General features: G+C 43.4%; 2 protein-coding genes and 1 long non-coding RNA gene across 7 annotated transcripts in view; 2 read left to right on the top strand and 1 right to left on the bottom strand.

Moving 5' to 3' along the window:
* The window catches only part of scube2.L (signal peptide, CUB domain, EGF-like 2 L homeolog), a 55,428-nt gene extending 47,008 nt beyond the window's left edge, over positions 1 to 8,420 (top strand). For 3 of the 4 annotated variants that reach the window (XM_018257255.2, XM_041589693.1, XM_041589694.1), the window contains 4 exons: positions 3,048 to 3,245; positions 4,437 to 4,589; positions 5,682 to 5,761; positions 6,841 to 8,420. In XM_018257255.2, the coding sequence (XP_018112744.1) occupies positions 3,048 to 3,245; positions 4,437 to 4,589; positions 5,682 to 5,761; positions 6,841 to 6,993 (584 nt within the window). In that variant the 3' untranslated portion in view covers positions 6,994 to 8,420. Of the gene's footprint in view, positions 1 to 3,047; positions 3,246 to 4,436; positions 4,590 to 5,681; positions 5,762 to 6,840 lie in introns of those variants that run through there. The other variant, XR_005966846.1, reaches the window with a different exon arrangement.
* Positions 7,107 to 11,826, bottom strand: LOC121402897. The gene is made up of 2 exons (XR_005966847.1): positions 11,678 to 11,826; positions 7,107 to 7,568 (listed from the first exon to the last, which is right to left on the bottom strand). It is a non-coding gene; the product is annotated as an uncharacterized LOC121402897 (long non-coding RNA).
* nrip3.L (nuclear receptor interacting protein 3 L homeolog) lies at positions 11,437 to 22,727 on the top strand. Of its 2 annotated transcripts, none has more exons than XM_018256860.2 (7): positions 11,437 to 12,376; positions 15,948 to 16,124; positions 17,199 to 17,281; positions 20,051 to 20,190; positions 20,540 to 20,592; positions 20,740 to 20,837; positions 21,446 to 21,741. In XM_018256860.2, the coding sequence occupies exons 1-7, from the start codon at positions 12,203 to 12,205 to the stop codon at positions 21,459 to 21,461; spliced, it is 741 nt and encodes a 246-aa protein (XP_018112349.1). In that variant the 5' UTR covers positions 11,437 to 12,202; the 3' UTR covers positions 21,462 to 21,741.
* Positions 22,728 to 23,827: the final 1,100 nt, after the last annotated feature.

The raw sequence follows: 23,827 nt of genomic DNA, 5'->3' as shown, positions 1-23,827 counted from the left end.
TATTAGGAAGTTGTATCAGGAGTCAGAGGCAGCAGTGCAGAGAAGAGAAAGGGACAGACACAATGACAGTTACACAGAACTATAAACCAGTGAGAATGAGGAATGAATGGATATTGGGAAGTTGTATCAGGAGTCAGAAGCAGCAGTGCAGAGAAGAGAAGGACAGACACAATGACAGTTACACAGAACTATAACCCAGTGAGAATGAGGAATGATGGATATTGGGAAGTTGTATCAGGAGTCAGAGCGCAGTGCAGAGAAAGGGCAGACACAATGAAGTTACACAGAACTATAACCATGAGAATGAGGAATGAATGGATATTGGGAGTTGTATCAGGATCAGAGCAGCAGTGCAGAGAAAGGGACAGACACAATGACAGTTACACAGAACTATAAACCCAGTGAGAATGAGGAATGATGGATATTGGAAGTTGTATCAGGAGTAGAGGCAGCAGTGAGAGAAAGGGACAGACACAATGACAGTTACACAGAACTATAAACCAGTGAGAATGAGGAATGAATGGATATGGGAAGTTGTATCAGGAGTCAGAAGCAGCAGTGCGAGAAAGGGACAGACACAATGACAGTTACACAGAACTATAAACCAGTGAGAATGAGGAATGAATGGATATTGGGAAGTTGTATCAGGAGTCAGAAGCAGCAGTGCAGAGAAAGGGACAGACACAATGACAGTTACACAGAACTATAAACCCAGTGAGAATGAGGAATGAATGGATATTGGGAAGTTGTATCAGGAGTCAGAGCAGCAGTGCAGAGAGAAAGGGACAGACACAATGAAGTTACACAGAACTATAAACCCAGTGAGAATGAGGAATGAATGGATATTGGGAAGTTGTATCAGGAGTAGAGCAGCAGTGCAGAGAAGAAGGGACAGACACAATGACAGTTACACGAACTATAAACCCAGTGAGAATGAGGAATGAATGGATATTGGGAAGTTGTATCAGGAGTCAGAAGCAGCAGTGCAGAGAGAGAAAGGGACAGACACAATGACAGTTACACAGAACTATAAACCCAGTGAGAATGAGGAATGAATGGATATTGGGAAGTTGTATCAGGAGTCAGAGGCAGCAGTGCAGAGAAGGGAAAGCAGACACAATGACAGTTACACAGAACTATAAACCCAGTGAGAATGAGGAATGAGATGGATATTGGGAAGTTGTATCAGGAGTCAGAGGCAGCAGTGCAGAGAAAGGGACAGACACAATGACAGTTACACAGAACTATAAACCCAGTGAGAATGAGGAATGAATGGATATTGGGAAGTTGTATCAGGAGTCAGAAGCAGCAGTGCAGAGAAAGGGACAGACACAATGACAGTTACACAGAACTATAAACCCAGTGAGAATGAGGAATGAATGGATATTGGGAAGTTGTATCAGGAGTCAGAAGCAGCAGTGCAGAGAAGAGAAAGGGACAGACACAATGACAGTTTACACAGAACTATAAACCCAGTGAGAATGAGGAATGAATGGATATTGGGAAGTTGTATCAGGAGTCAGAGGCAGCAGTGCAGAGAAAGGGACAGACACAATGACAGTTACACAGAACTATAAACCCAGTGAGAATGAGGAATGAATGGATATTGGGAAGTTGTATCAGGAGTCAGAGGCAGCAGTGCAGAGAAAGGGACAGACACAATGACAGTTACACAGAACTATAAACCCAGTGAGAATGAGGAATGAATGGATATTGGGAAGTTGTATCAGGAGTCAGAAGCAGCAGTGCAGAGAAAGGGACAGACACAATGACAGTTGCACAGAACTATAAACCCAGTGAGAATGAGGAATGAATGGATATTGGGAAGTTGTATCAGGAGTCAGAAGCAGCAGTGCAGAGAAGAGAAAGGGACAGACACAATGACAGTTACACAGAACTATAAACCCAGTGAGAATGAGGAATGAATGGATATTGGGAAGTTGTATCAGGAGTCAGAAGCAGCAGTGCAGAGAAGAGAAAGGGACAGACACAATGACAGTTACACAGAACTATAAACCCAGTGAGAATGAGGAATGAATGGATATTGGGAAGTTGTATCAGGAGTCAGAAGCAGCAGTGCAGAGAAGAGAAAGGGACAGACACAATGACAGTTACACAGAACTATAAACCCAGTGAGAATGAGGAATGAATGGATATTGGGAAGTTGTATCAGGAGTCAGAAGCAGCAGTGCAGAGAAGAGAAAGGGACAGACACAATGACAGTTACACAGAACTATAAACCCAGTGAGAATGAGGAATGAATGGATATTGGGAAGTTGTATCAGGAGTCAGAAGCAGCAGTGCAGAGAAAGGGACAGACACAATGACAGTTACACAGAACTATAAACCCAGTGAGAATGAGGAATGAATGGATATTGGGAAGTTGTATCAGGAGTCAGAAGCAGCAGTGCAGAGAAAGGGACAGACACAATGACAGTTACACAGAACTATAAACCCAGTGAGAATGAGGAATGAATGGATATTGGGAAGCTGTTTAGTATGAGGTTTTCTGTCATTAGGCAACAAAAGAAAAAGGGTGGTGTTGCCCTTTAAATTGATTCAGAGGCACTGGGCATCTCAGACAGATGTGATATTTCACATCATAAAGTTGTATAAATCACTTTGCCGAGCTGCTTTCAGCACAATTCCCTGCACCCTGCAACTCCCCTTACCCTATATAGTTCCTCACATTGTAAATATTTGCAGTTCTAGGTGATGTCACTGGAGTCTAACTACGAATATCACTGCATTACTTGGTCATCTAATTCCCAGCTCCAGAATACTAATGTCCTGTAATGTTTATAAAATCATTTTAGCAACAGGAAGTGGAAGCTTTGAGACAGGAAGTGCTTCCAACAGAAAAGATTCCCGAATGCTGCAATATTCTCATATCTGTTTTGGGAATTATAATGCAGCCTTATGTAACGGTAGAAGTAGACCTGCTATTGATTTAATGTTGAGTTTAGTTCCCCTTTAACTTACCGATATTGTTGTAGTTTTGTGATGCCAATTGCACCCAGTCGTGCCAATGTGATCCTTGTTTTCAGACAGGCAGTGTGGAGGGGAACTCGGAGACTTTGCCGGATACATCGAATCCCCCAACTATCCGGGAAATTACCCGGCAAACACCGAATGCACTTGGAACATTAATCCTCCACCCAAGAGGCGCATCCTGATTGTGGTGCCGGAAATATTTCTGCCCATAGAAGATGACTGCGGAGACTATCTGGTGATGAGGAAAAGCGGTAGGTTTAGCAAGTTTCATTGAAACAATGTTGCTTGTAAGGCAGTGTTTTATTTCATCTTTAAACAATGTCCGTTCTCCTTCAGGTGTGACTTCTGGTACATTTCAGGAGTCAGAACCAGCAGTGCTGAGAGTATAAACAGCCTCCCAGACACTGCTGTCTGTAACAATTATAACTTTAAATCCACTGAAAATGTTTATTCATTTATAATTTACAGTCTGGTCATTTCCCTATGGGACCAGACTGTAAATTATATCCTTGTAAACGGCGTGTTCTGACGTTAATAACAGGGGCCCAGGCTGCCGAATTTGATGCATCGTGTTCGAATTTATCGCTGCACGTCTGAATTTGACGCCGGCGACCAGAATATAGACTCTGACCCCCCCACAAAATGTAGATTATAATGCATAATGTACCCCCTACTGTAATTTATAAAGATATCAGAAGTCACCTCGGAGTTATGTGACCTGTATAAAAGCACTCAGCCTGCAGCTATACGGTCACATAAGTCCTTGGTGACTTAGAATATCTTTATAAATTACAGTAGGGGGTACATTATCCACTATATAAACGGTGCTTAGTGATGTCATTGGTTATAATCGAAGCTTAGTGAAATCATTTCTGTCACATGACTCACTGAAACTTGTGTATTATAATAAATAAAGTACCCCCAGTTGCAAAATATAAAGATATTAGAAGTTACCTCAGAGTTCCGTGACCTGTATAAAAACTAGGGATGCACCGACTCCAGGACTTGGTTCGGGATTCGGCCTTTTTTCAGCATGATTTGGAATCGGCTGAATCCTTCTGCCCGGCCGAACTGAATCCAATTCCTAATTTGCATATGCAAATTAGGGGTGGGGAGGGAGAGTGCGTGACTTTTTGTCACAAAACAAGGAAGAAAAAAATGTTTTCCCCTTCCCACCCCTAATTTGCATATGTAAATTAGGATTCGGTTTCGGAATTCGGCCGAATCTTTCAGGAAGGATTCGGGGGTTCAGCCGAATTCAAAATAGTGCATCCCTAATAAAAATTCAACCTTGTGCTCTTATATGGTTATGGAATTCCTCGTGACTTATAACATCCATTTATGAGAGGGGGTACTTTATTCACTATATAAATTTTATTTATGCAATTTTTGTGTCAACATCCCCAGCCTCAGACCAAGCATTTCTGTTTCTCCCCAAAAAGCTTCTTCCAATTCTGTGACCACGTACGAGACGTGTCAGACCTACGAACGCCCCATCGCCTTCACCTCGAGATCCAAAAAGCTTTGGATCCAGTTCAGAACGAATGAAGGGAACAGCGCCAAGGGCTTCCAGGTTCCGTATGTTACGTATGACGGTAAGAGAACAGAATCAACTGAGGAATTAAATTGAGATTATGTCTGTTTTGTAGTTGATTCCAAATTTCTAAATGATCCCTTTGGTAAATGAGGAGCTGTGTGTAACTGTAGTACAAGTTGATCCAGGGACCAGTCCAATTACATTTTGGAGTCAGGAAGGAAGTTTTTCTCCCTCTGAGGCAAATTGGAGAGACTTCAAACTAATGGGGTTTTTCGTCTTCCTCTGGATCAGGGGTCCCCAACCTTTTTTACCCGTGAGCAGCATTCAGATGTAAAAAGAGTTGGGGAGCAACACAAGCATGAAAAATGTTCCTAGGTGGTGCCATATAAGGGTTGTGATTGACTATTGGTAGCCCCTATGTTGACTGGCAGACTACAGAAGCCTCTGTGTGGCAGTACACCTGGTTTTTATACAACCAAAACTTGCCTCCAAGCCTGGAATTCAAAAATAAGCACCTGCTTTGAGGCCACTGGGAGCAACATCCAAGGGGTTGGGGAGCAACATGTTGCTCACGAGCTACTGGTTGGGGAACACTGCTCTGGATCAACTGGCAGTTAGGCAGATTATATATAGACTTAATGTTGAACTTGATGGACTTGTGTTTTTTTTTACCCTAACTTACTGTATTACAATGTATATTATTTTAGGGCACTTTGGTTTCCCTCAAGGGATTAAAATTGTGTTTTTTTTTCTGGATTTCCTGCTATAACAAGTAGAAATCCATGGACTCAATAAGGAGAACATTAAGAAGTTGTACTACTGCACTCTTGTAGGGCAATAAGAGCGGTGCCTTGGCTTTCTTTGCTAATGGTGGGCTGGTTCAACACCAAAAAATATGACTTTTGGAGGGGAAAAAAAATGATCCTCAGGACATCGAGTCCCAGAAATTGTCAGTATACCTTTTAAACCAGAGAAAACCTTTTATACATAGAACCTTAGGCATAACCAATAGGAAATGAATCATGTGATGTTACTAAGGAGGATTTATTATACAGCCCAGTGGCAGATATAATGGTGTATAATGCCTGCGCTCCTCCCTCTGCCTGTTATATACTGTATTTACATCCCACAATACATTTGCTTCTTGCAGAAGATTATCAGGAGCTGATAGAGGACATTGTCAGAGACGGGAGATTATACGCTTCGGAGAATCACCAGGAAATTCTCAAGGTAATTCATGTTCCATTGCTCATTTCTGTATCAATAAATGAATGGATACCTGTTAATAATATTATTATTATATATGTGTATGTATGTGTGTGTGTGTATGTATATATATATATATATATATATATATATATATATATATATAATATATATATATATATATATATATATATATATATATATATAATATATATATATATATATATATATATATATAACAAACAAACTGTCCAGATATTTTCAAATCAACAATTTATTTAAACGTCACTTGTGTTTAAACTCATGTACACAACATTTGAGTGGGTACTATTACCTATTATTATATAAACTATTAGATATATATATATATTAGGGATGCACCGAATCCACTATTTTGGATTCAGCCAAACCCCCTAATCCTTTGCGAAACATTCGGCCAAATACTGAACCAAATCCTAATTTGCATATGCAAAGTAGGGGTGGGAACAAAACGTCACACGATTTCCCTCCCCTCCCCTATTATGCATATGCAAATTAGGATTCGGATCGGCTGGGCAGAAGGATTCGGCTGAATCCTACTGAAAAAAGCCAAATCCCGAACCAAATCCTGGATTCGGTGCATCCCCAGTATGTATGTGTATATACAGTTATGGGATCTGTTATCCGGAAACCCGTTATCCAGAAAGCTCCGAATTATAGAAGGACTATCTCCCGTTAACTCAATTTTATCCAAATAATCCAGATTTTTAAAAATGATTTCCTTTCTCTGTGTAATAATAAAGCAGTCGCTTGTACTTGATCCCAACTAAGATATAATTAATCCTTATTGGAAGCAAAACCAGCCTATTGGGTTTATTTAATGTTTACATGATTTTTCTAGTCGCCTTTAGGTATGAAGATCCAAATTACAGCAAGATCCGGTATCTGGAAAATGCCAGGTCCCAAGCATTCTGGATATCAGGTCCCACACCTGTGTATTACCTTAACGGCCCACTAGAGGGAGCCCTGCAGCTGCTTCAGTGCTGTTACAGAATTTGTTTTCTCTTTTCCTCTTAAATGTTTGATCCCTTTCCTAATGTCCATGCCCTTTTTTTCTGTTTTAGGATAAAAAGCTGATCAAGGCCCTATTCGACGTCCTGGCCCACCCGCAGAACTACTTTAAATACACAGCACAAGAATCGCGGGAGATGTTCCCCAAATCTTTCATCCGACTGCTGCGCGCCAAGGTGTCCAGATTCCTACGGCCTTACAAGTAAACCCACTTGCCTTCCCACTGACGGACTTTATACAAATTTCATTATTAAGCCGACGGTTTCGCTCGCTCGATATCACCCCTCAGAGCCACCTGGAAATGATGTTTTCCCAAATGTATTGTAAATATCCAGATAATAGACTTTATTGTGTTGCCTTTAGCTGAATTCCTATGGGATATAGAGATGTTTCTAGGCTACTGGCCTCCTATATCAGACAAGAATTCTGGGAAATATATAATCTAGCCAATCCAATTGCTTCTACTAGTGCAAGCATGCTTTAACAGCAACGAATTTGAAGTATGAAGCTCAGGATGTAAGCGACTGCCCAAATCTTCCAAAATATCTTCCTCCCGGGGATATGGGGCCCTCCTGCTACAACAGACCCTCATCGTCAATAAAAAATCAGATCCTTCCTCAAAGATGATTGGAATACAACTCCCTCCATTCTGTATTGGAGTAAAACATTGTAGCAGGTCATTATAACAGAGATGGACATTTCCTTTTTGGGGTTCACCATGCAAGCGTGTAACGGACTCCAGACACACGGACGTTTGGTTTTGGATTTCTTAAATCAGCAACTGCAAAAAAAAAAAAAACACATATTTTCCCTTGAACTCTCATGTTTTGTATTGTAAGAAATCATAGATCCCTTGGTCTATAAGGAGATAAAGCAACGTTGGTTCGATGGAGGATCCTTAATAAAGGTTTAGGGTTTTTTTGTTGCACTGGTATCTAGGATTAAATTCCCTGGCAACCAAATGCCGGAACATGGGACTGCTGAGCAAAAAAATATTAAAAAAAGTGAATATCAATGTGACCCACTGTGAAAATGGGAAAAGGTTGGATCTGCTGTTCTAAGTAAGTTTGGATCCAATCCCTCAGATCAATGAAACAAACAGAAACCTTTGAAAACAAACTTTGCAAAAAAAAAAAAAAAATCGCAGAGATTCCGACTTTAACCCAAGACCAAGGTTTCGTCACCGAGGAGCTGACGCTTTATCCGGGGGGCCGCGCTGATCATAAACGAGAAAAAAAAACACGACTCTTTAAATTGTACATAATGTAAAAACTTGAGTTTATAAATACAAATCTTCTCTGTCGGATTTAGAGAAGGGATTGGTGTATTTAAAGGCACGGCAGGACAGGAATAGAGTATTTTTGTAGACTATAAAAGCGATTATTCGCCTCTCTGGGATTAATTGTGAGGAGTGAGGGACCGTCACACACGTGATCCACCTCCAACCAGCAACTGATTGTTTCCTATAACATTTCTTGTCATGTCATTCTATTTTTGTACCTTTATATTCATCCTCCGTATGGAACCCAATAACAATGTATCACTGAGCCTTCTTTCACATAGCGGGACCTGATTCTTTATGTAATTGGAACTCTGTATATATCCATAAGGAATAAAATCACAGTAAATTATACCACAGTCTTTGTACTCTGTCACCCGTATGTTTATTTATGTAGATTAATGTATTCCTAGTGTGTATATATATATATATATATATATATTCCATCTATTTGTAGTTGTTGCCGCTGCATTTCCCGCTGTTGCCAGGCTCCGCTGTGTTACAAACCAACTTTAACTACAAGAAGGATTTGTGAAGCTCAGCCGCCCACTCACATTTATTCTTCCAGATGAAAGAAAATATTTGTGTTCAAGGCAAAGCTGTTTGTAGAACAATGGAAACGTGTGCGGCAAACTCACACTTTCTTATTTCAAACATGATGACAAACGAGAAAACGAGAAATCCTGCACCCACAGAACCAGTCCAGAACCCCATACAATGTAAATAGGGATCAGATAAGATCTGTGCAGCCACTGGGACAGAATGTTCTGTTATACAGATAGCTAGAATCTCAGCTGCCATAAAGCAGGACAGGACTGCTGCTTACAATGGGGATCAGATAGGATCTGTGCAGCCACTGGGACAGAATGTTCTGTTATACAGATAGCTAGAATCTCAGCTGCCATAAAGCAGGACAGGACTGCTGCTTACAATGGGGATCAGATAGGATCTGTGCAGCCACTGGGACAGAATGTTCTGTTATACAGATAGCTAGAATCTCAGCTGCCATAAAGCAGGACAGGACTGCTGCTTACAATGGGGATCAGATAGGATCTGTGCAGCCACTGGGACAGAATGTTCTGTTATACAGATAGCTAGAATCTCAGCTGCCATAAAGCAGGACAGGACTGCTGCTTACAATGGGGATCAGATAGGATCTGTGCAGCCACTGGGACAGAATGTTCTGTTATACAGATAGCTAGAATCTCAGCTGCCATAAAGCAGGACAGGACTGCTGCTTACAATGGGGATCAGATAGGATCTGTGCAGCCACTGGGACAGAATGTTCTGTTATACAGATAGCTAGAATCTCAGCTGCCATAAAGCAGGACAGGACTGCTGCTTACAATGGGGATCAGATAGGATCTGTGCAGCCACTGGGACAGAATGTTCTGTTATACAGATAGCTAGAATCTCAGCTGCCATAAAGCAGGACAGGACTGCTGCTTACAATGGGGATCAGATAGGATCTGTGCAGCCACTGGGACAGAATGTTCTGTTATACAGATAGCTAGAATCTCAGCTGCCATAAAGCAGGACAGGACTGCTGCTTACAATGGGGATCAGATAGGATCTGTGCAGCCACTGGGACAGAATGTTCTGTTATACAGATAGCTAGAATCTCAGCTGCCATAAAGCAGGACAGGACTGCTGCTTACAATGGGGATCAGATAGGATCTGTGCAGCCACTGGGACAGAATGTTCTGTTATACAGATAGCTAGAATCTCAGCTGCCATAAAGCAGGGCAGGACTGTTGCTTACAATGGGGGCAGAAAAGCTCAAACTGTCTATTAGACAATGTGGATCAGCACAGAAACAGTCCTGAGTAAAAAGTCGGGACGCCTGCAGGTTAGTGACAGTGTTAGGGGTTTGTAAGCTGCAAATTGTGTGTGAGAAATCGCAGGCGCAGTTAAAGTGATCCCAACAGCTGCAAAGCCTCTGCTGCAGTAGCAATGGTTTATTTAAAGGGGAAGTTCACTTATGTATTATATGGAATACAAACTGTAAAGTATTACTAGGCTTTGCATGCACTTAATTTTGGCTTCTGCTGCATTGTCTCAGTAGTCAGAACAAGCGGTGCAGTGGGTAGAAAATAAACAGGACATTTGCTATTCACAGAGCACTGACTCCACTGATCCCTGAATTAGAACGACTGGGTAATGAATGAGTTAACTCCGCTGTGCCATGTTCCAGTGAGATCAGTTTGTGCCGCTCCAGTGCCGGGTGTTAATTAGTGAGAATATTGGTGCGATTCTGTAGCAGTTTGGAGAAAGCTCATGTGTAAAATGATTAACCCTTTCCCAGCTGACGGGAGGGGGGGGGAGGCGAGTGTCTTGGGCTCTAAAGGTTTTGTGTTCGGCAACAAGAGAATGAGACGGCAAACACCAGCTCTATATTCGATATCATCCCCTTTATCAATCCCTCTCCTTCTCCATAATCCTCTTCATCACTCTCTCCTCTCTATCTCCATCATCGCTCTCTCCTCTCCATCCACCTCTCCTTCTCCATCATCCCCTTCATCCCTCTCTTCTTCTCAATCATCCCCTTCATCCCACTTTTCTCCATCATTGCCTTTATTCCTCTCTCCTCTCCTTCATCATCATCCCCTCATCCATCAACCCCTTTCACTCCTCTCTACTCTCCATTATTCCCTTCATCCCTCTCTCTTCTCCTTCTCCGTCACCACCCCTTCTTCCATAACCCCCTCTCCATCATCCCTCTCTCCCTCAGCATCCTGTTCTCCTCTCCTTCTCCATCATACCTTTCATCCCTCTCACCTCCATCATACCATTCACGCCTTTCTCCTTCCTCATCATCCCCTTCATCCCCCTCTCCTCCGTAACCCCCTCTCCTCTCCATCATCCCTTCATCCCTCTGTCCCTCAGCATCCCGTTCTCCTCTCCTTCTCCATCATACCTTTCATCCCTCTCACCTTCATCATCCCCTTCACCCCTTTCTCCTTAGTCATCACCCTCTTCGTCCCTCTTCTCCTCTTTATCCCTCTCTCTCCTTCATTATCCCCTTAATACATTTCTCTTCTCCATCATCTCCTTCATCCCTCTCTCCTCCATCATCTCCTTCACCCCTCTCTCCTCTTTCTCCATCATCCCCTTCATCCCTCTCCTTCTCCATCATCCCCTTCATCCCTCTCTTCTTTCTTTTCTCTCCTCCTCCATCATCTTCTTCACCCTTCTCTCCTCTGTCATGCTCTTCATCCCTCTCTCCTCTCCATCATCCCTCTCTCTCTCCTCCATCATCCCCTTCATCCCTCTTTCTGCTCCATAACCCCCTTCACCCCTTTCTTCTCTTCTTCTTCATCATTCTCTTCATCCCTCTTTTCTCCTTCATCCCCCATCCCCCTCTCCTCTCTTTCTCTAGCACCCCTCTTCATCCCTCTCTCTCCATCATTCCCCTAATACCTCTCTCTTCTCCTTCTCCAACATCCCCTTCATCCCTCTCTCCTCCATCATCTTCTTCAACCCTGTCGCTTTTCTCCACCATCCCCTTCATCCCTCTCTCTTCGTCTCCATCATCCCTCTCTCCTTCCCTTTATCCCCATCTCATTTCCTTTCCCATCATCTCTCCTCTACACCCCATTATCACTTCTCACCTTTTGCATCAGCCCATTTTCATACTTTACTTCTGGTCTCCATCCTCCTGTTTTCCATCTTTTCCCCAGAGCTCCATGTGTCTTGTCTCTCCTTCTCCATCATCCCCTTTATTCTAGTCATTCCCATGGGATTATGAAGCAGCAGCAGTTACACAGCCCCCCCATGACCCCCCATGTGACAGTAGAATTGTCAGACAGAGGAAGAAGTAGATATAAAACAATAGAATATAATGGGGGGGGGGCGACATAATGACACGTTCCTATTGAGAGTGGAAATGGGATTGTGGAGGGGTCAGTTTATCAGTGGGGGGTGTAGAAGTGATGAGCCCCATTATTATCTCACTCCCTGGGACCCCCCTGTGTCACTGACAAATCTGAGCTTCACACTCGCTCCTCCCCCCCGTGTCCCGGAGCATCAGCGGATGTCGCAGCTTCAGTATAAAGTCGCACTCACCACTCGCCGCTCCTCACGTCTTACTGTCGCTGCTGCTGCTCCTGCCAGAGATTTGTCGCTCAGCCGAGAAGATGTTTTATTCGGGGATCCTCAGTGAGAGCGGCCGGAAAGACGCGGATCTGAGAGACGCTGCGACAATTCGCCAACAGAGGAGAATGAAACAGGCGGTTCAGTTTATTCACAAGGATTCGGCCGATCTCCTGCCCCTGGATGGGATGAAGAAGCTGGGGGCCTCCAAGGACACTGTAAGGAGAATCACTTGTCACTTCTCTCTCTCTCTCTATAAATATATAAATATACTGTAAATATACTGTAAATACACTGTATATGGCGCTCACTGACTGCGACTCACACATGGGAGGCTCCTGCCCCACAGAGCTGACTATCTATTACTGTCTGGGAGGAGTAAGAAGAGGAGAGGAAGAAAAGTCAGTCTGGTTGGGGAGGAGAGAGGCTGTAGGGGTTACTGAGGGTGCTGGGAGTACTGAGGGTGCTGGGAGTACTGGGGGTACTGGGAGTACTGGGGGTGCTGGGAGTACTGGCTGATGTAGTTGGGGAGAAGAGGAGAAGTGGGTGATACTGGTTCAGTCCTGGTTGGGGAGAAGGGGGTGCAAGTTGGTTCCTGGGTGGGAGATAAAGGCTGAGCCAGTGATTAATGACTCGGGGGATTTTGTCTGGAGAAGTCGGACTTTGTCTCCTCTGATTTCATTCAATTCTGTGTCTGATTCTTTATAAATAGAAACCTGAATATCATTTCATTTTGTCTCTACAATAAACTCATTCCCTTTGTAATAACATCATCTCCTTCTGCCCCCACCGCCCCATATATTTCTTATTTATGGAAATATAATTTTTAAAGAATGAAAACAAAGAGAGTTGGGGCCGTAAACTGCAAATCTACAACTTTAGTGTCATTGGAGTGCGGGGAGGGGGGTATCTTGGGGACTCAATAGTCCATTGGTCAGATGTTGTGGATTATACAGTATGGGGGTACATTTGGGATCTATTCATTGATTATTCTACAAAATGGGGGGGTACACTCACCAGGTCGCCCGATTAAACTCGACTCATAAAATTCACATTGAGAATTAGCCAATTAATATTAATCAGATAAAGCTGCAAATTGTACTGGGGGTTGTGACTCAAGTAATATTTCATTCTCCCCAATAAGCCACATGTGGGGGGGTTGTTATGTTTGTGATTATTAAGGGTCAGGGGCCAAAGCCCAAGTGCAGAAACCCTGGGATTTATTAAATGATATTCTGTTCATTTGATATAATGGGGGTTTATATGACTGGGGGGGGGCAGCAAAGTCATAAATGCCCAGTCTTCTCTTCTTCTTCTTCTTATTGAAATGTAACTTCCACTTACCTGATCCAAAGTCACAAAGACCCGTCTGACCAACTGTAGCCCCCACTTGTCTGATACTGGGGGGCAATGGGGGAGACTATGGCCAAACAGTTGGGGGAGAAAAGGAAAGGAGAGGGGATGAGAGACAGAAGGAGACAAGGGAAAGGGGGTTAGGGAGTAGAGAGACAAATGGGGAAGAGGAGAAATATAGAAGGGGAGAGAAGAGGGAGGATGGGGGAGAGTAAGGCCAATCAGTTGGGGGAGAAAAGGAAAGGAGAGGAGAGAAGTACAAGAAGGAGGATAATCGGGGTCATTAAAGAGAAGAGAGAACAGGAGTGAAGAAGGAATGAAACAGAAAATAAACATTTATAAGAAGAGAAGAGACAGAGAGACAATGGAAGGAGAGGGAAAGGAAACATTACTGAAACTGAATACATTTTGTTCCCATAAGAACCAGCCTGATACAGTGGTACAAATATAAATAGATCTAACAGCCAATTAAAATGCCCCCCCTCAATATCTTTGGCCAATTATGAGTCAGGCTGAGGATTCTGGGAACTGTAGTCAGGTCAGTGGAATAGAGGGGGCAAGAGATGTTGGTGCCACATATGCCGTGTGAGTGACTAATGTACCTGCTGGTTCAGACTCAGCACTCGCTCATTATTCTCCCAGACACAAACACTGAGAATAATCACCATAACAATCTGCCGGCAGCACCGCGTCTCCTGTCTCTCACATCCCACTCTGAACCCATTGGGAACAGTAAATTGTAGGAATAACATTCTTTTATCTTTTATTCATATGTGTCTTTCTTTCTGTCTGTCCATATCAGTAAGGAACTTCATAACCTGACTGCCCTTACAGTAAAGAACCCCTTCCTATGCTGATGGTGAGATCTCCTTTCCTCCCCACCAATGAATCACTCATTCCCCCTCTCTTGGTAGGGAATCCCATAACCTGACTGCCCTTACAGTAAAGAACCCCTTCCTATGCTGATGGTGAGATCTCCTTTCCTCCCCACCAATGAATCACTCATTCCCCTCTCTTGGTAGGGAATCCCATAACCTGACTGCCCTTACAGTAAAGAACCCCTTCCTATGCTGATGGTGAGATCTCCTTTCCTCCCCACCAATGAATCACTCATTCCCCCTCTCTTGGTAGGGAATCCCATAACCTGACTGTCCTTACAGTAAAGAACCCCTTCCTATGCTGATGGTGAGATCTCCTTTCCTCCCCACCAATGAATCACTCATTCCCTCTCTCTTGGTAGGGAATCCCATAACCTGACTGTCCTTACAGTAAAGAACCCCTTCCTATGCTGATGGTGAGATCTCCTTTCCTCCCCACCAATGAATCACTCATCCCCCCTCTCTTGGTAGGGAATCCCATAACCTGACTGTCCTTACAGTAAAGAACCCCTTCCTATGCTGATGGTGAGATCTCCTTTCCTCCCCACCAATGAATCACTCATCCCCCCTCTCTTGGTAGGGAATCCCATAACCTGACTGTCCTTACAGTAAAGAACCCCTTCCTATGCTGATGGTGAGATCTCCTTTCCTCCCCACCAATGAATCACTCATTCCCCCTCTCTTGGTAGGGAATCCCATAACCTGACTGTCCTTACAGTAAAGAACCCCTTCCTATGCTGATGGTGAGATCTCCTTTCCTCCCCACCAATGAATCACTCATTCCCTCTCTCTTGGTAGGGAATCCCATAACCTGACTGTCCTTACAGTAAAGAACCCCTTCCTATGCTGATGGTGAGATCTCCTTTCCTCCCCACCAATGAATCACTCATTCTCCTCTCTTGGTAGGGAATCCCATAACCTGACTGTCCTTACAGTAAAGAACCCCTTCCTATGCTGATGGTGAGATCTCCTTTCCTCCCCACCAATGAATCACTCATTCCCCCTCACTTGGTAGGGAATCCCATAACCTGACTGTCCTTACAGTAAAGAACCCCTTCCTATGCTGATGGTGAGATCTCCTTTCCTCCCCACCAATGAATCACTCATTCTCCTCTCTTGGTAGGGAATCCCATAACCTGACTGTCCTTACAGTAAAGAACCCCTTCCTATGCTGATGGTGAGATCTCCTTTCCTCCCCACCAATGAATCTCTCATTCCCCCTCTCTTCGTAGGGAATCCTTTAACCTGACTGTCCTTACAGTAAAGAACCCCTTCCTATGCTGATGGTGAAACCTCCCTTCCTACAGTACATGTCCTTGTGTCCCCATCTCTCTAGAGACCAGAAGTTCATCAGAGAAAACAATATAAATCACGTCAGCTCTATGGCAGCTCTGTTCCAGTTAACTTGGTTCTTTGCAGCTTTAATTAAACTATTGATTCTATTAATTAACTTGGCTGCCACTTTCTTTGCCCTCTGTGTAATTTATTTACAGACGGTTCCCAATCCTGTACTTTGTATTCAATGTGCCGTCATTACAATGTGTTCTCCCTAAAGCAGCCGCATAACATCCTGCAGAGGCGCTTGCTGGACACCAACCTGTCAAAACTGAGGAGCAATCGCTCGCCCTGGACACCCAAGAACGACGTCTCGGCCCAGAGTAAAAAGCTGAACCAGGTCAAGAGTGTGAACCCGAGGAAGAGCGAGGAAGATGATATGATCTACGTGTGTTGTCAGGTAGGGACCCCAAGAACATTCCATAATATCATTTATAGATTCTACTTTATGCCACTAGGTGGCGCATGTAGTGAAAATGAACAGAGGAAACTTTCTTCTAAGAATTTTGGAAAATGGCATTGCTGCAAAGACTCCCCTCTGGATAAACTCCAATACTTCCTGCAGGTGGTCTCCATAGGCTTCAAGGTCTCAATCTGACCTGGAGGGACCAAGGATGAAGGCTGCTCATATTTATAGTCTTTCAACAATACTGACCCAACCAATGTTCTGTCTTGGATTCAGGAAGGATTTGTTGACCTTCTGGGGCTGATATTCAGGTGGAGAATGTGGAGGAGGAATTGGTGGGCCCTCTGGTACTAGTGGGGCCCTTGGTGATCTGGTCTATGGAAATTAGTAGGATTGTGGGAATAAAGAATTAGACAATGGAAATTAGTAGGATTGTGGGAATAAAGAATTGGACTATGGAAATTAGTAGGATGGTGGGAATAAAGAATTGGTCTATGGAAATTAGTAGGATGGTGGGAATAAAGAATTGGTCTATGGAAATTAGTAGGATGGTGGGAATAAAGAATTGGTCTATGGAAATTAGTAGGATGGTGGGAATAAAGAATTGGTCTATGGAAATTAGTAGGATGGTGGGAATAAAGAATTGGACTATGGGAATTAGTAGGATGGTGGGAATAAAGAATTGGACTATGGAAATTAGTAGGATGGTGGGAATAAAGAATTGGATTATGGAAATTAGTAGGATGGTGGGAATAAAGAATTAGAGTCATTCCTGCAGGGTTAAATGTAGAGTAGAGACAGTATTGGCCTGGCTCTTTAAAAAAAAAAAAAAAGAGTTAAATTGGTGCCTGGGAGTTGGAATCAGTTGTCGGATCTGAAATAAAACACATTTCCCCATCTCGAGCCAAATAATCCCAGAGTCAGGACATTATAAGGAAAAAATATCTCATTTATAAACGTGTTGGATCCGGGGGTGAGGGGAGCGGATAAGGAAGCGCAAACATGTCACTTTGTCTTTCCTCTCCCCCCCCCCAAATCACTTGGCTCCCCTCTGTCTCCTCTATACAGTGCGCTGGGATGGAAGTCAGAGCCTTGATTGACACGTCCTGTCAGTACAGCCTTATACCCGCCCCCTGCCTCGACCGACTGGGGTAAGTGGCTCCATCAGGGGTAAGTGGCTCCCTTATATTAAGCTTATGGAATAACATCCCCCCCTCCATCTCTCATGTGGTTGTGGCACCAATGGACATGGGGACTGAGAATTATAGTCATGTGACCCTTATGGGTACTGGGGGTGCCAGTCTTAAGCAATAGGGCAGCTCCCTCCAATATGTATAAAATTTACAGAAAAGGAACTCAATCCCCCCCCCCCCCTCCCACTGCCTATAAATAGGGTCATTTCATTCATTGCAGTAAAACAGAATTAAAAGGCAGATTAGGATTCAGCAGGCGCCTTGAAATAAAATTTTCATGGAGGTACAAATTGTTCTTCATGTTCCTGTTCCTTTGTACCGGGCATCAGACACACCGGCCCTATAATAATATTCCTGTAATGATCCCGGGGCCTCGCTCAGATATGGCCTTTGTTGCAACTTGCACAGAACCAGGAGTGACAGGGAAAGTGGAGCAGAAAGCTGAGATGTACCAATTAGGGCAATGGAAAAGCCTCTCTCTGTGGCAGAATGAGGTCACGGAACTGGGATCTTACTGAGAAGAACGTTCTACTGAGAGACGCTCACTCCCTGCCCTCCCCTTACACAACTCTAACTGGCAGTTCCACAGATATTTCTGCATTATCCACAAATAGATCTAATAGTATATGCACAAGAGCAGTGATGAAGACAGTAGGGCAAGATGGAGACAGTATGATAACATGGAGACAGTAGGGCAAGATGGAGACAGTAGGACAAGATGGAGACAGTAGGACAAGATGGAGACAGTAGGGCAAGATGGAGACAGTAGGACAAGATGGAGACAGTAGGGCAAGATGGAGACAGTAGGACAAGATGGAGACAGTAGGACAAGATGGAGACAGTAGGACAAGATGGAGACAGTAGGGCAAGATGGAGACAGTAGGACAAGATGGAGACAGTAGGGCAAGATGGAGACAGTAGGACAAGATGGAGACAGTAGGGCAAGATGGAGACAGTAGGACAAGATGGAGACAGTAGGACAAGATGGAGACAGTAGGACAAGATGGAGACAGTAGGGCAAGATGGAGACAGTAGGACAAGATGGAGACAGTAGGGCAAGATGGAGACAGTAGGACAAGATGGAGACAGTAGGACAAGATGGAGACAGTAGGGCAAGATGGAGACAGTAGGGCAAGATGGAGACAGTAGGACAAGATGGAGACAGTAGAACAAGATGGAGACGGTAGGACAAGATGGAGACAGTAGGGCAATATGGAGACAGTAGGATAACATGGAGACAGTAGGGCAAGATGGAGACAGTAGGACAAGATGGAGACAGTAGGACAAGATGGAGACAGTAGGACAAGATGGAGACAGTAGAACAAGATGGAGACGGTAGGACAAGATGGAGACAGTAGGGCAAGATGGAGACAGTAGGATAACATGGAGACAGTAGGGCAAGATGGAGACAGTAGGACAAGATGGAGACAGTAGGACAAGATGGAGACAGTAGAACAAGATGGAGACGGTAGGACAAGATGGAGACAGTAGGGCAAGATGGAGATAGTAGGGGAAAATGGAGACACTAGAGCAAGATGGAGACAGTAGGACAAGACGGAGACAGTAGGACAAGATGGAGACAGTAGAACAAGATGGAGACAGTAGCACAAGATGGAGACAGTAGGACAAGATGGAGACAGTAGGGCAAGATGGAGACAGTAGGACAAGATGGAGACAGTAGGACAAGCTGGAGACAGAAGAACAAGATGGAGACAGTAGGGCAAGGTGGAGACAGTAGGACAAGATGGAGACAGTAGGGTAAGATGGGAGACAGTAGGTCAAGATGGAGACAGTATGACAAAATGGAGATAGGAGGGACAGATGTAGACATTTGAGGTCTGGTTTCTCATCCAGGAGCCCACCAACCAGTGGACAAACTTTCTGCTGGGTCAGTGTGTAACAGAAGGACAAGATGGAGACAGTAGGTCAAGATCAAGACAGTAGGACTAGATGGAAACAGTAGGACAAGATAAAGACAGTAGGACAAGAAGAAAACAGTAGGACAAGATAGAGACAGTAGGGTAAGATGGAGACAGTAGGACAAGATGGAGACAGTAGGGAAAGATGGAGACAGTAGGACAAGATGAGACAGAAAGGCAAGATGGAGACAGTAGGGCAAGATGGAGACAGTAGGACAAGATGGAGACAGAAGGGCAAGATGGAGACAGTAGGGCAAGATGGAGACAGTAGGACAAGATGGAGACAACAGGACAAGATGGAGACAGTAGGACAAGATGGAGACAGTAGGACAAGATGGAGACAGAAGGGCAAGATGGAGACATTAGTTCAAGATGGAGACAGTAGGATAAGGTAGAGACAGTAGGTCAAGATGGAGACAGTAGTATAAGTTGGAGACAGTAGGTCAAGATGGAGACAGTAGGGCAAGATGGAGACAGTAGGACAACATGGAGACAGTAGGGCAGGATGGAGACAGTAGGGCAAGATGGAGACAGTAGGACAAGATGGAGACAGTAGGTCAAGATGGAGACAGTAGTATAAGTTGGAGACAGTAGGTCAAGATGGAGACAGTAGGGCAAGATGGGTAAGATGGTGATAATAATATTAGTTAGAGTCGGTAGGGCAAGATTACTTTCTGTTAAAAAACAACTCCCAGTACCCACTGACAGACAAATCCCTTCAAATAGCGGTGGGGAGCTGGGAGTTGCAGTATAGTTGGGGGGGGTGCAATGTCAACAGTTCAATCTTGTCTTTTCATTTTGAGTTTAGGCTGAAGGAACATTTCCGCTTGTATAAGAAAGAGGAGGAACCTCCGTCCCTACCGTACAGTGTAAAGGCCATTGGGCAAGTGGAGCGCGTGGCGGTGATGTTGGGCGGAGCCACAGTAGAATGTACAGCCATAGTGATAGGTGAGGAGTCTCAGCATGTGTCACATGGTACAACTGAATCAGTGACGGCCAAGTGATAGTAACAGCCTGGGATATAGCACTTGTACCTCTCCATAGAGGGGTGTTGGGAGTAGTAACTATGTAGTAACTGGTGAGAGATTAATATCAGGTGTCAGAATTAGCCCCAGTGGGTGTAACTCAATGTCACATGGACCAGTAATTCCCAGCACTAAGTATAGAGGGCGCTGCTGAGACGTTGCCCAGGCTCCTCATTCCCACTCACTGCCAGTGTCACATCAATGTGATTTTCTGCCTGAAATAGAGATTTAATGTCATCACAATAATCACATGTTTTATACTTTATCTCTAGATAATAATGACAGAAATCTCTCTCTTGGGCTCCAGACCTTGAAGTCTCTGAAGGTAACGGCATCTTTACTAAATAATAAATAATCAGCCAATCAGCTGTCAGCTTAGTCATCAGCTACAGACTATTACTCAGCTGATTGGTTTGTTTAACCCCCAATCACTCCAACGTCTCTGCCTTATAATTCCCTTTCCTTTCTGCAGTGTGTCATCAACCTGGAAAAGAATAATATTGAAGTGGGACAAACGGACAAAGACATCATCCCATTCATTTCCAACAGAAACACAGTCAATGAAGATCAGTAAGTTCATTTAATATCCCAACTGTGCCCTCACTGTATTATAAGGGATAATGTACCCCCTACTGTAAATGATAAGGATATTAGAAGTCACTGAGGGGTTGTTCTGTGACCATATAAAGGCACAAGGCTGCAGGCTGAGTTATACAGGGAACTCTGAGTATCACTCATGTATTATAAGGGATAATGTACCCCCTACTGTAAATGATAAGGATATTAGAAGTCACTGAGGGGTTGTTCTGTGACCATATAAAGGCACAAGGCTGCAGGCTGAGTTATACAGGGAACTCTGAGTATCACTCATGTATTATAAGGGATAATGTACCCCCTACTGTAAATGATAAGGATATTAGAAGTCACTGAGGGGTTGTTCTGTGACCATATAAAGGCACAAGGCTGCAGGCTGAGTTATACAGGGAACTCTGAGTATCACTCATGTATTATAAGGCATAATGTACCCCCTACTGTAAATGATAAGGATATTAGAAGTCACTGAGGGGTTGTTCTGTGACCATATAAAGGCACAAGGCTGCAGACTGAGTTATACAGGATCTGTATATCTATCATGGGATCTATAATGTGGATCTGATACAATCTATTTATTATTTCAGCACCTCGGAGGGGTAACAGAGAAGAGATTCACCAACGAAATGACCAAAATGTTCCTCTGGTGCCAGTTCAGAACAAGACACAGAATCGGATCAGGATTAATGTGCCAACTCCGTGTTCCTTTTGTCTCCCTCGTTCCTTTTTTGTGTTCTACATCTCAGATGATGATATAGATTCATTTATTCTGATTTTCTGGTATTTAAAGGAATGGTTCAGCTTTACGTTTGTTATAGAATGGCTAATTCTAAGCAACTTTTCAATTGGTCTTCATTATTTATTTTTTATAGTTTTTGAATCATTTGCCTTCTTTTTCTGAGTCTTTCCAGCTTTCAAATGGGGGGGGGGGTCACTGACCCCATCTATAAAAACAAATGCTCTGTAAGACTACACATTTATTGTTATTGCTACTGTTTTTTACTCCTCTTTCTATTCAGGCCTCTCCTATTCATATTCCAGTCTTTTAGCTAAATCAGTGCATGGTTGCTAGGGGAATTGGGACTCTAGCAACCAGACGGAACTGGAGAACTGCTGAATAAAAAGCTAAATATGTCAAAAACCACAAATAATAAAAAATGAAAACCAATTGTAAATTGTCTCAGAATATCCCTCTCTACATCGTACTAACAGTTAATTTAAAGGTGAACAAACCCATTTAAACTTTATTGCTCTGGGTTTGATGCTCATTAACCAGTCACACTCCAGACGGACGCTACTGTGCTGCAATGCCATTGGATGTGGCTTTACGTGAAACGCGTGCGTGTCCTGCCCTGTAGCCTTATACAAGCCATGTCTGCTCAGACAATCTGCCTCCTAACGATGCTCATTATTGCTAATATTTATACGGCAAAGTCGCAGATATTTAGGAATTCAGGCACATTTTTTTAAAGAAAATAACCAGCTGCATTAGGGCTGTGCTTTTTAAAGAGCCAGTACCTCAATATTCCCTGCAAGCTCCATGAACTGAACCATCACTAAACTGATCAGGTGTTTAATTACACAAAAACTCTGTATCACTGATTCATTTGCATATAGGAATATAAAAGTAAACAATTGCTGCCTTTAACCTCATTCACATCAACCAATCAAATCCTAGAACACCTTTAGCCTCAGTAATGTGTTTCCCATTGGAATGAGAAGGACCTGCTGCTTTAACCGGGTCCAGCTGAGCCCGTTTTTAGCCAGGGGGCACCCCTACACCCCTTCATTTCTTTCATATGATTATTTATGTGATAATCTGCCCTTTGTGTGACAAGCTTATTTCTAATAAAGTGTACTTTTACTCTACCTGCTGTGTCTAACCTGTGTGTAACCTGTGTGTAGAATAATAAATAATATAGAAGTAGCAAAATGAATGAATTCTGGCATCACTGGGTCATAAAAGTTAGGGAGTGTCACTCATGTATTATAAGGGATAATGTACCCCCTACTGTAAATGATAAGGATATTAGAAGTCACTGAGGGGTTGTTCTGTCACCATATAAAGGCACAAGGCTGCAGGCTGAGTTATACAGGGAACTCTGAGTATCACTCATGTATTATAAGGGATAATGTACCCCCTACTGTAAATGATAAGGATATTAGAAGTCACTGAGGGGTTGTTCTGTGACCATATAAAGGCACAAGGCTGCAGGCTGAGTTATACAGGGAACTCTGAGTATCACTCATGTATTATAAGGGATAATGTACCCCCTACTGTAAATGATAAGGATATTAGAAGTCACTGAGGGGTTGTTCTGTGACCATATAAAGGCACAAGGCTGCAGGCTGAGTTATACAGGGAACTCTGAGTATCACTCATGTATTATAAGGGATAATGTACCCCCTACTGTAAATGATAAGGATATTAGAAGTCACTGAGGGGTTGTTCTGTGACCATATAAAGGCACAAGGCTGCAGGCTGAGTTATACAGGGAACTCTGAGTATCACTCATGTATTATAAGGGATAATGTACCCCCTACTGTAAATGATAAGGATATTAGAAGTCACTGAGGGGTTGTTCTGTGACCATATAAAGGCACAAGGCTGCAGGCTGAGTTATACAGGGAACTCTGAGTATCACTCATGTATTATAAGGGATAATGTACCCCCCTACTGTAAATGATAAGGATATTAGAAGTCACTGAGGGGTTGTTCTGTGACCATATAAAGGCACAAGGCTGCAGGCTGAGTTATACAGGGAACTCTGAGTATCACTCATGTATTATAAGGGATAATGTACCCCCTACTGTAAATGATAAGGATATTAGAAGTCACTGAGGGGTTGTTCTGTGACCATATAAAGGCACAAGGCTGCAGGCTGAGTTATACAGGGAACTCTGAGTATCACTCATGTATTATAAGGGATAATGTACCCCCTACTGTAAATGATAAGGATATTAGAAGT

This window comes from Xenopus laevis, chromosome 4L (assembly GCF_017654675.1).
Source record: "Xenopus laevis strain J_2021 chromosome 4L, Xenopus_laevis_v10.1, whole genome shotgun sequence".
NCBI lineage: Eukaryota > Metazoa > Chordata > Amphibia > Anura > Pipidae > Xenopus > Xenopus laevis.
This window is presented reverse-complemented; position numbering and strand designations above follow the sequence as displayed.